We start from the raw sequence: 18,502 nt of genomic DNA, 5'->3' as shown, positions 1-18,502 counted from the left end.
CTGTTACTTTGACTTCGGTGGGTAATTTTAAGCAGCCGGATTCGTCGCAGTCGGCATTCACCTTGCGTACCACGGTACCATCTCCATTTAGGCGAGCATGGCGGACCAAATAGGTCCCGAGCACCGTATGTCTCTTTTATCGATTGATTTGTAGGTATCTGACATGCCTAGGTATAAAGAATACCCCGTGACGAAAGCACCTCTTCTAGGTTTTCCGCGGCTGAAATGCCACTTCGCACAGCCCACGGAAAACACACCGACATCCGCCTAACCGTGCGCTGGGAAGCGGGGGGGGGGCCGCTGAGCGACGCACCGCGGACTACAAACAGCCCCCCCCCAGCCGGCCCCACGTGTCTCTCGCCACTGTTTACACGGCGGCGTGCCCAGCGCGGTGACGTCACGGCCGGCCCCACCCTGGGCTGCCTGCTGGTCTGGAGCGGCAGACGGCGAGGAGAGCGGCGCTCCCTGTACCAGCCAGCACACCGGGGACTAGGGCGGCACATCCCAGCATGGAGGAAACCAGCAAAGGTACAGACATCTCTTTCTTACCGGCGTGCGCGGGTGACACCTCTTGGGAACGCTGATAGCGCTGAAATCCTAACCGCAGAAAAAAAAAAGCAACCCCAACCATATATACTGTATATATATTTTTTGCGTTTGTGATCGTACGGTTGTGCTTTTTTCTTTCAAAGTTGCTGGAAATGCCACTGTAACGAGATGGCGGTGTGCGTACAGTATGTGGCGTTTTCTGCAGGTCAGGGTCAGCTGCCACAGCACAACTTCACCCGCGCGTCTCACCTTTTAATTTCACGCCGGCGACGCGTAAAACGTGCCGAAATGTCACCGAAAAGGCCGCCCAGTGACAAGTGCGTGAGAGATGTTGAAAGGTCCTGTAGTATGTTTCACCCCAGCAGCATGCGAGTTGCAACATATGGTTGGTAAGCATGTGAGCGATTCCGGGAAGTAACGCGTTGGGCTTGCGTTTGGACACGGAGTTTGACTTTATTTCATCCACGTCATGACTGCGCTCCACTAAGCGAGGATGTGCTCCAGAACATAAACTGCTACTCCTCGGGGTTTCCGTGTTTTTTTTTTTATCGGAAGGCTGAAGTCAAAATGTGCGCACGTATTTCAAGATTACGCGACAGCTACTGTACAGCATATTAATAGAAATAGACAATGCGTTTCTTTCCTTTGCTGCAGTCTGGTTTTGGCTGTTGCGTTCCTCGCATAATAATTGATCGACCTTAATGCGTTAATGCTTAATGACATGGTGTTTAGGAAGTTGCCTTGCAATTTATAATGCTGTGACTTACAGTATTCATACGATTTGAAGTTATACCGTTCTGCCCACCCCAAAATCTTCTCAGTTCAGGTTCTTGCAAGCACGGTCTTGAGTAGGTGCTGATAATAAGGTGGACTTTTTTTTTTTTAAAGCGGGGGATGACGATCCAAGAAGATCCGTCGCGATTATGGTGTCGACGCAGAGGCCCGGGGCAGTTTTGCTCCATGTATGGGTCTAAATGTTAATTTTCTTCAGCGGAAAATAAATGAAGAATGTCTTCCGTAAGAGACTGTCGAAAGTCGGTCACGCCAACACAAGACAGCTTGTGCACCACGTACAGTACTTAGCAAATTCCATCTAGTTGCTCTGTCGAACTTGTTTTTCATTCACTTAACATACAGTTGACTTGAACCGCTGGAGATTTATTTCTCTATATAGCATGGTTAGAATATGTTTTCCTTGCTACGCAGGGAGTGTCTACTGTACGTTCAAATCCAAGCAGACGCAAGTCTCCTGAATTTAAGACCATAAACACCGCGCTATTACTACTTACCGATGAATAATCAAGATTCCGGGGAAGGGTTTTAGCAGGGTGGGCAGAGTACGTGTTCCTGGCACGCATCACTTTGTGTAAAGACCTGCTTCCAATTCTTCCTCCTCAACGCTCTACTCATGTCCATCTGTGGTCCTGGGTCCTTGTTTTCTTGTCTATACTGAGGAACTCTTCTCAGTATATAAGAGGGACAGTATAGTGGTGACAAAACTGTGAACTGCAGGTTCTGTGGCCAGTCGACATGGGAATCTTCTGTTGGAAGGTAGATTGGTTTTTGTCAGTCTGGTTGGCAAGCGATTTACCAGTCGTGTTGGTACTATTCAGTGCCCAGAAAATGTCACATGTTCTTCAAAGAGCAGCTCTGTGACCCACAAGACGAATGGGAGAGTGTTTCTGGACAGATGAGTCAAAAGGTGGGCTTCATGTCGACACTGGCTTGTCAGCTTGGTCAGAACCCTGCATGTGGCTTTGTATCCGCAAATTCTGAAGCAGGCTGTCAGGCCATCCAGTCGGCAGCTGAAGTGATCCGAAACATGCAAGAAGATCTGCGGCAGAAAAAGATCTGCTCGGCTGAGGAAGAAAGTGGCCAAGTGAAAGTCCAGACCTGGACCTCGTTGTAATGTTATGTTAGACCTGAATTGGGCCTTTCGTGCAAGAAGACCCTCAGATGTCACCGACTTGAAGCTGTTCTGTAAGTAAGAGGTGGTTAAAATGTCAAGTTGAAGTCATTGGTACTGAATGAGGTAACATCAGTTGCTGAATATGAAGTCTCCACTTAATTATTCACTCAAGGATATAATTCGATTTTCGTGAAAATGTTTGGATGATTTAGCTAGGTTTTATGTTCAAATATATGCACATACAGACCAGCCTTAAAGGGGTTCAGAGACATTTTCTTGGCACTTGTTTTTAAAGTCAGAGCCATGATAAAGACTTCAAACGCATGTAGAGAGTCAAGAAAAAACACGGACGTGAAAATCGGTGAAGCACAGTGGTTATAGCAGACAGGAAGAAGGACTGTAATAGACCCACAAGGTTGATCCTTGAAATAAAGATTGAGGAACACAAAATACTGTGTTTTGAAAATGCACATCAGGAATGCTTTGGCAAGTTATTAACAATATACAGCTGTTGGTTTGTCTTGTGTAGAAATGTCTCCATGCTGCAGGTGTCGTGAGCCTCATGGTACCTTTTTCTTGTTTTAGAGAAGTTTGCGCGCAAAATAGGAAATTAATTCTCTTGTTCTTCTGCTTCTACTTTGTCTGATCATATTTCAAGGATTGTATGAGTTCAAGTGGTAATGGTTGATAGGTGCGTAGAACATTTCTGACCTCGGTTACCCAGTTTGTTAGTTTGACAGTGCACAGTTTGGTATGAAAAGTGTGTAGTGGTATCTAGCTGTGTAGCTAAAGTCATTTCATTACGCTCCTGCATGAAATGGAAGTGATGGTTTCCTTTATGCAAGACCTCATTTCATTAAATGAGAAAACATTTTTTATGAAGGTTTATTTGTTTTGAAAGAAGCCACGTTAAAATAATTCGGGCGTCTGTTTCCTGTATAATAACAAAGAGCTAAAATATTAGGGAGCCCCAGTGCACTGATGAGACTTCCTCAGTGCCAGGCAATGCCCAGTTGGTATAAACAGCAGGAGACAAACATTTATTCACCTTCCCTGTGGCCGTAACAACCCCCAGCTCTCAATCCTGCCTAAAACAGGTGAAACCAGTAAGAAACACAGTTCAGTCACACAGGCCATTACTTTTTCTTGACAACCTCAACAAAATGTAGTTCTGTTAGAAGAGTAGGATAGGATTTAGACTGCGAGACGGTGAACAATTCGTGTCGATTTTTTTTTAAGTGGCTCTACTTGCACAGGTCCAATGCATTATTTGATGAGATCTTCTAACTGGGCATTGCATTAGTGCACTTCTTAGTAGATTTGGATTTGTGCAGTTAGGGTTAGACTTCCTATTCCCTTGAGTGATGTGATGGATTTATTTCTGTTTTTTTTTTATTCAGGATGTTGCTGAGGATATATTGCATTAGTGTTAACCGCAGGCAGAAGCCAAAACCCTCTTGTGCAAAATGTTCGCATTGAACCTCAGTCTCTGCTTACCTTCTCTTATTTAGGTTTTTTCAAACATGCTGAAGTTAATGGTTTTTCTAACCCTGACCTGGGCATATTCCTAACCCTAGACATTGTGCTCATTGAACGCAACACTAGCTTTTACAAGCATGCCAAGATTTAAGGAATCATCAGTAGTCTAAGCTGGATGTTTTTTCTTCCGTGCACGAAATTAACTGGAAGCGCCAGTGAATCGATTAAAAATGTACACTGCGAAGCTATTTTGGCGTCGGTCACGTCGAGCAGATCAATAGTTCCCTGGGAGTGATCTTTTCTCCTCTTCCCGTTCCCCCTTCAGAAAATGTGGCAGAGAACAGGGTGCCTCGTTTGCTGACAGTGCTTTGGCAGGCAGGAGAGATACCTGTGAGTTGAGAAATTGCCTTTTGCAGCATCGCTGATGTTCAAAGATCCCCTCTGTCTTGAGAATGTCAGCAGAGAGACATCAGCAGTGAGGCTGACATAGTTTGGTCTGCGTCAGGCAGTGTATAAATAAAGAAGCAGGGGAGAAATACGCCAGCATTTTTTGTGCCAGCGGCGTTATACCGAACTTGAAATATCTGAGACTTTCTGGGTTGTTCTTGTTCAGGAGTGGATTGATTACAGGGCTTGAGTACGTTGCAAGAGTAGCTGCTTCGTAAACACTTAGTCTGCAAAGCTTTCAACTAAATTTGTGAAGTTTAAGAAGGTTGTTCTGGAATAGACCTGCCAAATGCAGTAAAAGCTAATGACATAAGTCTTTTATAAATTTGACTGTGGTTGAGGAATTATGGGTGACTTCATGCTACTTGCAATAGCCATTAAGCATTAAATGTTTCCTTGTACCCACATTTTCAACTCATTGTGCTTTGTGTGTAAGATGTGGTCTTTGTTGCCACTGATGTCTTAATTACTGAGCTTAATTGAACTGTTGTTGAATTGAAATCTTGCTATACTTTAGCGCTATACGCCCAAAAGAAATGGCTTTCAAACATACCCTGTTGTAGGTGTGTCGTTGTAGATGCACAGCACACTGACGTTCAGTGTGTGCTTGATTTATTACAAAATCTGTTACTCTATCTAGCTTTCTTAGGATTTTTCTCAGAACTTCATATCACGTCAAAACTGTGATCAGGAGACGTTTGGTTTACAGGTTTGCAGGCACTTGGCCAGAATTTTGGAACTTAGCACTGTCTCTCTGTTATGCATAGCCCTCTACCAAAATATTGATACCAAAGATTGCACATAGTTTCTCTGGTATAATAATGCTGAAATGTAGAACTTAGCGCATTCACCTATGTCTCTCCCTTTCATATACTCTTTGGTAAAATGTTGCCAAACTTACAAATCAAGCATTTCTTACTTTGCACCTCTGGGATAGTAAATGAGGACATAAACAGGGGAACCAGCAGTGTGGAGAAGAAAAAGGAACAAGAAGTCTAGGTATGGTTTTAAGTTATGTGGAATCGCCACAAAATTACAGCGGAAAAGTACCATTCGAATCCAGCTGCAATGATCATCCTGAAATCAAGACGTATTCCATCTCAGTAGTTGGATTTTGTATTAAGTGCATAGGCTTTTAAATAAAACCACCTTGAGGGAACTAGTTTCACCTATTTATTGCTGCATTTGTTTGTGAAAAAATCTATTTTGATATTTTTTCAAGGAACAATGTGAATGCTGTCTAGACTACTATGTTTTTTTATTAGACTGCTCACATTGTGCATCAGCTTGCGGTTTGGGGATGATCAGGCTAGTCTGAGTTAGCCAACCATGGAGTGCAGCATAAACTAGAGTGAAAGATCTCTCATAAAAAAAAAACTTTCTACCCTGTTAATACCTGTAGTTATAACAATGGAATAGGTTTAAAAAGTTTCCGTTAATGTCAGAAGAAACATACAGAAATGTTTTCCTCTCATGTCACGTGACAGTTCTGTTTTTTCAAACACCTTCACTCTCCTGTTTCACAAGAATGTAGATGTACAAAATGGCTCTCACAATTGAAAGTTGGGCAATCTCTGGATTGCTTTAGTGTCCTGTCCCAACTGATGAAAGCTCTGTGGGAAACGTCAGTCTTCACACTGAGCTGGGTCTAACATGAGGCCTGTATGTGCACTGAAGTAGGCTGCACATTAGGGTACTCATGACCACAGACTATTAAATCTTCTGAGGGGACAAATGTGGTAGTTTCTGGGAAATCCATCTGTTATGTCTAGAATAGCCATGTGGAAAGGCAGTCCTTCTTAAGACGGACACTTTTTGCTTTTCATGCAGGGTGTAAGTTTACAGATCTTCCAGGGTAAAGTTGTCTGCCTTTTTTTGGGTATGAAAAATATAACGTCAGGTACAGATACCTGTACAAAAAGCCCCCTGGTTCTGACAGTATTGTTGTTAGGAAATTTAAGCAGTATGCTTTTCATTGACATGGTTGCAATAGTATTCCAGCTGTTTAAATAATCATCTTACGTTTCAGTGGTTTGATTTGTATTTCTGACAAATAGATTAGTGTGAATGTCAATAAGAGTGTCTTAATGCCTTTTTCAGCTCAAAGTTAGTTCGTTTCATGCTTTCTATTGTATCCTTGGAACTTTGGCATATAGAACTGGCGGCTGTTCAGAAGGAAGCAAATAATTCTCCTTTTGTCTCCCAGGGCGGAGGAGTAAGGACCCTCTGGTGCCCTTATCATTAGAGCGCCGTCAGTTGTGTTCAGTCGATAAGTCGCCAGGATCCCAGTTCAAAAAGTGTCCGTGACGTTTCAGCACTCCCACAGACACCTTCGCAGCCCATTCTCTCGTTAACCCTTCGCCACGCCGGGCCCCAGTTCTGCTGTCCATAACGCAGCTCTCTCCCCGCAGACCAGCTGTCTGTTATTTTTCTAGTTTCTGCACGTTTCATTTTCTTTTCACAGGGGAAAGTTTCTCAGGAGACGTTTGACAATAATTTCTGTCAAATACAGTCGCATTCTGATGAAGTATTGTAGGTATTTGAATAGTACAGTGCTTCTGTTTAGCCCTTCTTTTACGGTTTACAGTCTGTCAAGCTACAGCCTTCTCTTATCTGTCCTAGAAGAACTCTTGTCTGGTTGGACAGATTTTAACATTTCTCGTGCTTTGTGGAAGGTCATTTTTTCCCCAAAGAAAGTAAGCTACAATGACCTGAGATCTTTTCTTTTTGGGGGGATACCTGGCTGACCTGTGTGAGACACAATGAAAACTACCTGTGTGTTACCTGTGGGTAACATCTTGGTGGCTTATAGAGAAAAACTGTTCTGGTTCACATTTAACAGCCAGCTGTCTCCACTGGGAAGAATCTCCTGGCCGCATTTAACTGAAATAACTACTGAAGCTTATGACAGGAGTGGACAATTCCAGGCAGATTGAATTCAGAGTTCATTGTGTACTTGTGCACAGCTGGGCCCCGATCTGCAACGCAGGGTTTTCCAAACAGCTCATTCAAAAATTAATTAATGAGGTATAAACCGTACTGTACATTGTCTTCCGATAACATCTTACGCATATGGTGAGCGATTGTGTTGGGCCTTGCCATAAACTAAATCCCTGAAACACAAGATCTGTGTTTTTCTTTATCTGATACACGCAGTGGACTGATAAGAACAAGCTCGGTGAGCGTCGGGACTCTGCTGCTTTACTGTACCGTTGCAGCGGCTCTGTACTCTTTTAAGAAGCTTTTCTGACACGGTTGTCTGAAGGCGCAGACAGTCGGGGACCCCGCAGTACAGCTGAGAAGTCAGCCTTCTTCTGGGACACTACCAGAGCCACAAGGCGAAAGGCCTGTTTTAATTAAGATCAAATTTTGTTCTAGAAGCTTTTAAATAAAGTTGAGCTCATGAGTTGGATTTGCGAGTGGTTTTAGACACCTCTCCTCATATATGCGTTTGTGTTGTATAAAATCAGCATTTGTGTTATATAAAATCAGTAATGTACTCTATTATTGCTTTCCCTTAAAGCTTTTTATTCATAATATCTATTGTTGTATATGGTGATAACATATATAGGCAAAACAATTTATATAATGTATGGGAATGACAAAAGACACGAAGAATTCACTTTATACAAAGTGTGTGTAGACCTTAATTAGAGGGCGTGTGCATCTTTTATGTTCTACCAAAGCAAATGTCGGTGCTGACAGTGAAGCATACTGTAATGCTTTTGAGTACTGCTTAAGCTAAGGGAAAAATAAAAACTTACTACAACGGCCATTATATAACGTCAGCCTGGGTTTCAGCATTCTTTTCTGCATTGGTTATTTTCATTTTTATTCTTGGGCATTGGAGTGGTTAGTCTAGTACAGCTCTCTTTTGGAGTTCTTCTTTACAGCTTTTGTACATGACTACCTTTTAAATTATCTAGTATTGGGGAAAAAATGGTAAAAATGAAACCAACAAATACAATAACTGATTTGGCAGTTAAGAAATATATAATGTTTGTGAAAGTATTCTGACCCCTGTGCAGGTTTCACATTTTGTGCTTTAAAGCCTGCTGTCATAATACTTTGAAGTAGCTATTAATGTTTGTTATATATACACACGCCACACACCCAAACAAGAACCAAAGACAAAAATAGGTAATCAATGGAAAAGAAAAATGGGAAACTCACGATTGCCTAAATATTTAGTCCCTTGCGATCCTAAGTTAGTTTAGGTGCACAAAAGCCATACATTAAGTTGAATGGACTCTGATTGTGTGCAATAATAGTGGTTAACACAATTTCAGAATAAATACACCAATAAATACGAGGAGAACCCAGGATAGCAACCAGAGTTCAGGGATCCTGGGCCACACTGGAGTGGTTTAAGAATATGACCATCCTTAAGTGGCCCAGGCAAGGTCATGACCTGAATCGGTCAGAAGACCTAAACTAAACCAACCTGCAAGCAACCTAAGAGGTCTTGTGTAAATCTGCCAAGAAGAATGAGCACAAATTGCACCAAGCCGGAGTCCACAAAGTTGGGAGAGAGAGTTACCCCGAAAGACTTAATTGAAAGAATAATTGATTCTTTTACATGGATATTAGGCTCACAGCTCTGCGTACTTATGCAGTGAACATATTTTGTTTAGTTTGTCGTTCATTTTAGTTATCTTACCCCTAGAAGTCTTCAGTTTGAGCCTGGAGGGTTTTAATAAATTAAGTTAAAAAAACGTCATGTGTTTCATGAAATGGGGACACCATAGCAAGGCTCTGAGTACTTTTGCAAGGCACCATCTTAAGACCCCTAGGCTACTCTTAAAAGGTATCGCTGCTGCTGGATTTTGTATGGCTGCAGTAATGTACTGCGCCACTCTGGTTGCTTTGGTTTTAAGAAACCTTGAGAGTGAATGCTTTTCTCCTATAGTGCACTGTGTATATTACTATAATAACAAGAGAGATGCCACCATGTTAGCGTAATGGTAATCTTTTATAAGTCGACTGGGGCCTTGTAAACAGAAAATGAATGTCTGTTGGCTCCTTTAAAATCTGGCATATGGAAAACTAAAGCTTTTTAAAAAATTTTTTTTAGACTTTTTTAGACTTAGGATGGTATCAGAATAAATGGTAGGATCCCGTCAGGCTCTTGACCTGCATGTTAATGGTCTTGGGCCTACAGCAGCGTGCAGCCGAAATGTGAAATTTCACTCAGAGGCAGTGCGACGCGGGTAGTTAAAATTTAATTTAACGCAATTAAGGTTCTGCCAGGAAACGTCTGACTGGCATCCTCTTCTCTGAAAAGCAATAGCCTTTGCCCTGGTTAGAACCACTTTTCAGGCCAGCTGTGCGGCGGTCCCTGTTTAGTGCCGATGCAACAGTACTGTTCTCACACCAGGGCCTATGTCAGGGCCAAGTTTTATTGCTGCTGGGGGGCCATATGTTATTTAAGGGGTACATCAGTTTTATTCTATAAGGGGCGCAGAGGGGTGAGGTCACCTTCTGGATTCGGTCGTTTAAGTAGATTCTTTCGGGGCGGGAATCTAGCTGGCTCCTGCTGGGGGACTCTTAAATTGACACCAGCACTGGATCTTAACTCTTACCTGGGCTACCCAGGCCTTCCACAGGACTAGGCCTCGAACATTTCCCTGACAAAAAAGGTGCAACAAAGTAGTACGCAACGGCGAGTCGTGAAACACAACACTTTTTGGTGGAAGGTGGAAGTGACCTTTTTTTGAAAAAAAAATAAAATGATGGAAGAGTTGAGGCAGGTACGGTCTGGTCAGTTACCAGAAATGAACAATCCTCCCACCCAGAGTCTTCCGACGTCTGCCAGTAGGCCCACTTTCACAGACTGCCCTGTGCGGTTCTTGTGATTGGCTCCAAAAGGATGGTACCACATGATACGAACTCAAAGGAGACCAGCTCCAGGAGTCCCTGGAGGTCTGTGGCTTCTGCCCTGGTTTTTACTGCTCAGTGTGCAGTAAGTCTGTGCTGTTGCTCGTTCAGCCAGCCATAGAAAATGAGAATTTCAGGTTGAACATGACCCCCTGCTCCCGCTGGAGAGTTCACACACTTCTTTCCTGCTCTTGTCATCCGAGTTTCTACAATAGAGAGAGGATGTTTATAGAGGCACAGGTGTCTGTGTGCACGTGTAACAATTTAGTGTGGCAGCAAAATCTCTACTCTCTGTTGGGGAAAACTCCAGTTGGCCTGACAGCATTAAAAAACAACCCACAAACGTGGAACAGGAAACTAAAGGAAAAATGTGTAAATGTTCTGATGTAATAGTAAGGCAGGTTACAGGACACATCAACCATCATTTCAGAAACGCTCCTCCAGTTTGAGACGGTGCACTGGTTCCGAGGGTAGAGAATCGTCACACTTCCTGTGCAGTGCAAGTCTTTGTTCCAGCAAATCCTTCCTTCTCAAAGTGATCTTCAGCGGTTGGGTTAATTAAGCAATCACAGATTGTAATTAATCAGTTATGCCCTTTTCGGTAGGTAGGTTCAAAGTCCTGGCATGCCACAGAAGTTGACTACCCCTGTTCTAGATTATTCCCCTGAGCTAGGACATTTTTAGTTTTGACTCCTGGGCAGTGCCCTTTCTTTCTGCACATGGTCTAAAATTTAGAGAGTAAAAATTCTACCATATAAATAGTATCCTGACATTTTGCAGTTACTTAATGAGGGTTCAGTCTTGTATTAAAACTTTCTGGTTCTTCATGATGCAGCTTGACATGCGTGGAGTTCTAATATTTAAAACTCCTGATTTGTGTCTCAAACCAGAGAAAATCTTCTCCCTTCTAGCAAGGCTAATGAAACCGACTGTTAGCCAAGAGCAATCGTATTTCCTAATTTGGTTACATCACATGATGGGAAGAGACTGTAATCCATTATCTAACACACATGGTATCCCCCTTAATAGAATTTTCTCAGAAGCACATTCTACACTCTGAAGATCTTTTTCAGCTGATTAAAAAATATATATTTTATTTGTAGGGTCATGCTGATTGCAATTTAAATAGAGCCCCATGTTGTGATTAATTCTGCAAATTTCTTATTGGTTAGATTTGACCAGCAGTAATAAAACAGACGTTTCATGCACACTGCTTCGGAACAAAATACATTTTCTGAATTCACTGCCTTTCAACATAAAATGTACACGGTAATGAACATTTTCAAGGTGTATAATTAAATGGTGTCTAAATCCGTTTTAAAGGTGATGGATCAACACAAGGTCGACAGTAAAGAGTTATTTTACGTATACATGACATCTACTTTATTTTAGAGTTTATTTTATTTTAACATTTATTTATGAATGTGTGATCAGTCACAAACTACAGTCATGATATGTGCACTTCATGACACTTCTTCCAGCTGGGAGCCAGTTCCAGCAAACAAATTCTGGATGGGATGCCAGTCCATCACACACAGACACAAACATAGACACAATCACACCAGAACCACTTTCCCCAGAAGTCAACTAAGCTACCAGTATGTTTGTGGACTAATAGAGGATACCGGATCACCTGGAGCAAACCCAAGCAAATGCATGGGGAACATGCAAACTCCACACAGACTGCACCCCAGGTCCAGAATCGAACCCAGGGCCCCAGCGCCGTGAGGCAGAAATACTAACCACTGCACTACCCAGTGGCGCCCATCATCACATGTCTTACGGTTATTTCTATAGAGTAATTGAAACAGGATGTTACAAATGTGAAGAAGCAGAAGAAAAAACTGCAAGTAGCTGTTGAAGCCATTTGCTTTAAAAATTGATTCAAAGTGCTGTTTTCATTTTTAATCAGTAATTGGCAGATATCTTTCAGCATGAAGGATTCGGGCACATACTGTACAATCTGTTTTAGCTGGTGCGATGTGCAACTTAACAAATTTGAAATAACATAAAAAACTTCATTGTCCCATGCTAGCAGGTCAGTAGTTGAGCAATTCTCTCTGTGTTGTTCAATACAGGTATTACACATTTAATAAAATGTCTGTTGTGTGATAGTGCCTGTTTTGGTGATTAGGCCTTTATATTTGAAATGTAGATACTCTGCTGTGCATTATGTTTATTTTAGTACCATAATTTGTGTAATATGAAGCCAGTCAACACAATATGCCCTTTACAAATTCAAACCATAAAATAACCCTTTAGGTTACCAACAATTTGTTTTGGTTGTTACCACTAAGATGATAAATTGTACCTTCTACCTTTTACTGTTTCAAAACACTTCAGGAGACAAATCTCAGCTTGTTGTAGTGCGTTATTGTTTTGCTTTTGCAGTCCGTGAATATTGGTGATTCATAATCTAATTTGTTAGTTTGAATACGAAAACAGGTATCGTAGTGCTATTTATCTGTAACAGATACCAAGCTGTGGTTTTGTTTTTTCCCTCTCCTATTTTATATTCTCTCCCGATCTCTTCAGCCCCACTAAAAACAAAAAGAATAAGAACAGGTGCTTTGAGTCTCAGGAGAGATAGCTGATAGTGGAGCCAAAATTGTTTAGACAACATTTTCAGTTTTGGCAGGTGACCCTGATTGCCTTATACATCTTGGAGCCTCGTTGTCCTTTTATGCTAAAACACTGCGTGTCCCCAATACTGATCCGTGCGGGGCGTCGTTATCAACCTGTCTGTTTAAAAGACAAACACAGCCATCCAAAACAATTGAAGTTGTCAAATTAAATATCCCTCAGCTGGACCCTTGCCTGTCGCATTCATTGCTTCTTGCTTTAACAAATGCCCCTGGCGGGCCTTTCGGCAGATTCCAGACATAGCAAATCTCTGTTGCTGTCGAGGAGCAAGCCCGGATGAATGCAGCACAAGCCCTGCAGTGTTTTTTCGGGGATTTGTGTCCCAAAAAAAAAGAGCGTTCCTGAACTGCAGCTTGCGGACAAAGAATCTCGGGCGCTTTCATTGTGGGGGATCCAGTTCATTCATCGCTGAAGCTGGGCCCTCCTCCAGATGTTCGGAGCGCTGACCCCGAGGCGGTGTGAACATTCCTTCCAGATGCACGACAAGAAGTCACAGGCAAGGCTCTGCTGCAACTTGTTGCCGTAAGAAAGGCAACAGAAAAACATAAGAGAGATGCCAAGAGCGGAGACTCAATCCATCGTGCTGGTTTAGCTGCGTTCTTTTTCAGCTGTTCCTTGAAGATTTCGAGCTCAGCTTGGCAACCTCTCCCTTAGTGCATCGGTCCCTCCTGTTCGAAGTCCTGCATACACTTTCGTGGAACATCCAGTTGTATCCTGCTGTTTTAGTTCTGGGTTGGGTTGACTTTGTGTCTTGCAGGATTTTTAATACTTGTATAAACCCGCCATCTGTGATTAGACCTGTACTACTATATGGAGCTGAATGCTTGGCAGTTGGAAAGAGGGAAGAGAACTTGATGAGAAGAACTGAAATGAGGACGTCGAGATGGATTCTGCAGATTTCAAAGATCAGAAATGAAGAAATCCGTAGACGACGTAGGGTGGTGGATGTGGTTGAGAAGATGCGAGAGGCGAGGTTACGGTGGTATGGACATATCATGAGGAGGGACGTTGAGGAAGTAACAAAGAGGGTAATGGAATCTGAGGTGGAAGGTAACAGAGGAAGAGGCAGGCCTAGAAAGAGATGGATAGATTGTGTGAGAAAAGATATGGAGGTATGTGAAGTGAGTGAGGACGATGTGCTCGACAGAGACAAGTGGAGAAGAGCAACCAAAGCAGCTGACCCCAGGACAGTCTGGGACTGAGGCTGTGAAAAAGAAGAAGAAGAAGTATAAACCCTCCATCTCCTTTAACATGTGCCCTTACTGTATGATACACAGATGTCTATAACCTGGAATTATTCTCATTTCTCTTCAAACTTTTTTATGGGCCATGAAATCCTGTTTTTAGAGCAGTGACTAGAACTGTACGCAACATCTGAGTGAGATGTAACTATTGTGGTGTATAACCTTAACATTCTTTCATTCTTAACACTAGACTGAACAACTCTTATCAGCTGAGCACAGTTTTACATACCTCAAAATACCTGCCAAATTTCCAAATTCTTTAACTAAATTTCATACTTTTTTTTGTTGTTCGCTGCATATAGTGAGCTACAGAAACAAGCCTTCTTTATTACAGGTTACTGTGAAGAGAAAACAACTGTCTCACAGGAGATACCATTGCTAGGATATATGTCACATGACCCATTCACTGCCCAGTGGGTCTTGTACATCTTTTAGACGATTATTGCTCACAATTCTTTATTTCCTGATTGGGTCAGATTATTATTATGATGCATTTTTTTCTGATAACATTAACCATTTGCTGAAAACTCATTTTCACTAAATCCAAGCATTTTATTATTACAAACAAATGTTTTGTCTTTAAGGGAAACAGTTAAGCTCAAGTCAAGTCAAACATGATTTAATAGCTTTCTAATTTTTCCCCTTTTCCCCTGAATAGCACAGTTTTCTTCGGAAAGTAAATAATATAAAAAATAATATATAAGTTCTTCTCTTGTTCAGTAATTCATATGGGAACACCATCTCCTCGCCATATTTTTCACTCTTGCACAGAGTTCGTGTCTGCATGAGATGAATTATTTGCAAAATCAGAATTCAGTTTCTAACACTTTCCACCCATCAACTTTTCAGTCCACTTTTCCTGACCAGGTTTGTGGTTCTTTTTAAATGCTCATGCTAAATTAAATTAGAAGCTTGTTCCACGCCTTTTTTTAAAAAACAAGGCAACCATTTGTGAAATGCTGGATGTGCGAATCATTCTATCTCTCTCTACCATAAGGCTAAAGGAAATCTTTCCGAAAGAAATACACTTGTGATTTTTTTGCAAGAAGGTTTTACAGTGTGTATGGATAAACACAGAAACTGAGGTATTTTCTGGGAGGTTCTGACAGGAATCTAAAATTCAAAATGTTCCTCTTGTCCCAGAATAGCCCAGTTCTGGAAATCTGTTTTTTAAACATTTTCAAAAGTATATACTGTAAATTACGTGTTGACCCCAAACCCCACCCAGGATAGAATGCCGAGATGTGGCAGGTCAGACAGACAGACAGACAGACACACACCAGGACCAATTAAAGGGCACCTGCAGGGCAATCTGTATATTTCGGGATTGGAAAGAATCGGTATCGATGAGTCCATTTCAAACCACAGTAAAAGTAAAATCCCCACAGTAACGTGTAAAACCTCAAATTTACATCACAAAATAGACGAAATTTCCATTTATGCACAGCGCATGTTCTGCGATTCAGAACAAGGCATCTAAAAAGGCTCTGTTAATGAAGTATAAGTTTTATCATGCTGATTGACGACACTAATTGATTTGCTTACTTGTCTGGTCTTTTGCTTAACTTGTATTAGCACTTGGTCTTGAGTTTCAGACGTTTCCTATTTCAAGTGTACCGTTTCTACAATTTAAGCAATCAAAAAATGAAGCATTTTTTAAACAAATCATTTAAAGTATTTTAATTTAATCCTTATTTCTGACTAAACAGCTATTAATGGGTGACTTATCTGTGCTGAATAGACACAGGTGGGACACTGCGTGTTTTTGTTCCTTCTACGGAAGTCATTGAAACTTTCACAGGTTGGTACAGGGCTGATAGCAATTACTAAAACGATTGAACCTTTTAAGAGCTGAAAACCAAGTGAAAAATGTGTTCCGTTTACGGAGTTGAAACGGTTTAGTCTGTAATTAAAGACCGGAACAAATAAAATGAAGAAATGGGTGTCCCTAAACACCAGGGTCAGCAACCCCCGAATTAAAGGATTGGTCTTTTTATCTTTTCGCTTTTGCTCAGTCAGCGAACGTGATGCTCAGACCGAAAGAGAAACGGGGTGGACACAGTCTTTCACGAGTGACCCCTTTATTCGTGGCTTGCAGGTCTTTCTGAACCCCGTAGCTGTTCGTCACCGAGCACACATACTTCGGATCTCGTGATATTCACTGGACTCTTATCATGTGGCACCAGGTTTCCCTGGAATAAACTGGTAATGAGTTGACTGCAGTCTGTCATTAACCAGTTCAAGTCTTTTCTTTGTTGCAGCCTTGCAGTGGCTGCCTGTGTTATTTTCCTGCAGGATTAAACAGAAGTCATACAGTCCCAGTTCGAAAGAGAACAGGCTGTCTGGAATGAAAACCATCCTGCCTCAGCTGAACCCTGAGTCTAGTGTTTTCTCATGCAACATGTATTCCTTGTTAATTACCCCTCCATCAATGCCAATTTGTTTGGCATTGATAGAGACCAAATCGGTGTCATCCTCAGTGGCATCATATTCATATTTGAAGACTGTTATGCAGCATTTTAAGAAGAAAATGCACTCGTGTCAGTTTAAGTATTGTTTTTAGTAAACAAAGTATTAACCAATAATACTGTCAGCTACATTCCATTCATTTACGGTTTCCAGACACTCAAATGTAAAAAAGTATGGCCAGTTTGAAAAGCTGCCTTCTGCAGGACATTGCAGAGGGACTGACGTGGAGCTAATAAATCACCTGTTTCATGGAAAATAAACACAAGTCAAGTATGTTATCCACAAGGTTTCGAACGTTAGTATAAATTTCGGACATGAGAAATGGGAGAGTAAGTAAACCTTAGGAAGGTGAATGAATGTCTTTATCTTGAAGATGCGCAAGTTGCCGTGGCAACACCTCCATGAGATGCCTTATCTGCTCAACATCTTCATCTTTGTTTTCAGGAATCTAGTTTTCAGGTCAAGTAGTTCAAAATATTACATATCACTTGGGAGTACTGTAGAGATTGATTAGTTAACTTTAAAATGATTCATTTTCTTTTGTGGATGTCACTGACAGAATGTCAGTACTTATTTTCTGAATTTGTGGGCGGGCTTAATTGATTTTCTGCGTGCACTGAATAAGGAGGTCATGTAAGAATCTGCAGGAAGGCGACACAAAATATATAATTGGGCAGGACATTGCGGTTTTCTTATCCTCTAATGGCTGCCAACCATGCTAACCTTCTGCATGAGTGTTGTGAAGTGGGTGAGGTACTTCAGGCCTGAAACCCCTAAGATTTTTCACATCCTCTCTTTCTCAAGATGTGCTTCATGGCTCATGTACACTGCTGACACTGCAGGGGAGGGGGGACAGGATAAGTACCTTAGTAATACTTACTATAAGGGAGTCCTGAAGACATAAATGATGTTTTTTACAGTTCCTATGTTTGACAAAACTCAGTGACTGTAGAAACGCATACACAGGTGCTGTGAATTGCTACGTACTGTAAGTGTAATATTTTTCATACCTGATACTGTTGATTTTTTTGGTCTTGATTATTGGCTGTTTATTGTAATCCTTTGTACTTTTAGATAGAAAAAAACAGAAATGTGACTGAACTTAGTGTCTGTAAGGGGCTTTTGCTTTCTATAAGTCTTTATTTTTGTCCAATAAATCCTATGACTTGCGATTAACTACCAGCTTTTAAGAAAGATGTGTTTGCTGGCCACAGATAGCGGTCTCTCCTGCCTGTTCCCACAAAATAGAATTAGAGATTATTTTGTGAACATTTTCTCACCTTTTAATCTTGAGATCTGTTGGGGTTTTTTAAAAGTGGGAAGAATTTCAGTCCATTTTCTCTCTGTCTTTGATGATGTCAAACGGGGTGTATCAAATGATCCATGAAGAAGATCAGGTATGAATGAGAAACGAAAATGGTTTGTTTTGCAGCAGTTGCTGTGACAGTGAAAGGAAACATCTTCAGTGGGAATTTATGCTTGCAGGCAGAGCAAAGTAAAGCTTCACCTCACATCACAGGCAAGACAGTAGCAGTGTGAAGGAGATTAGTAGTTTAATCCGTGCTTTATTTCAGCAGATTACACATTTCCTCCTGCGGTGGGTCACGTGACAATATGAGAAATAGCCTTTACGAACCCTGGACAGCAGATCTCAAGATGGGGAAAAATGTGGACTCGTGCAAGAATAGGTCTATGAGAGCTTGATGCATTTGTGGTCCAGTTTTTCTTTATATGTGCTTTGATGAAGTTTGAAACCGGGCCTGGCAGGAAGCCCGCGGTGACCTTTAGGATTACAGTAAACCCTGAATCTCATTCCGATGAAGCCATAGTGTGAAGGTAACTTATTAACGAAGAGCCTTCTCAGCCTCTATGTCATGTGAACCCG

The 18,502-nt window shown here is 41.6% G+C and overlaps 1 protein-coding gene across 1 annotated transcript in view; it reads left to right on the top strand.

Moving 5' to 3' along the window:
- The first annotated feature begins 369 nt into the window (after positions 1-369).
- Positions 370-18,502, top strand: part of tpd52 (tumor protein D52) — a 37,363-nt gene continuing 19,230 nt past the window's right edge. The window contains exon 1 of the mRNA XM_088601981.1: positions 370-528. Within this exon, the coding sequence (XP_088458107.1) occupies positions 510-528 (19 nt within the window). The 5' untranslated portion in view covers positions 370-509. The remainder of the gene's footprint in view (positions 529-18,502) is intronic.

Source organism: Lepisosteus platostomus, chromosome 12, assembly GCF_059453375.1.
Source record: "Lepisosteus platostomus isolate fLepPlt1 chromosome 12, fLepPlt1.hap1, whole genome shotgun sequence".
Classification (NCBI taxonomy): Eukaryota; Metazoa; Chordata; class Actinopteri; order Semionotiformes; family Lepisosteidae; genus Lepisosteus; species Lepisosteus platostomus.
The sequence above is the reverse complement of the archived record's forward strand: the minus strand, read 5'-3'. Positions and strand labels throughout refer to the sequence as shown.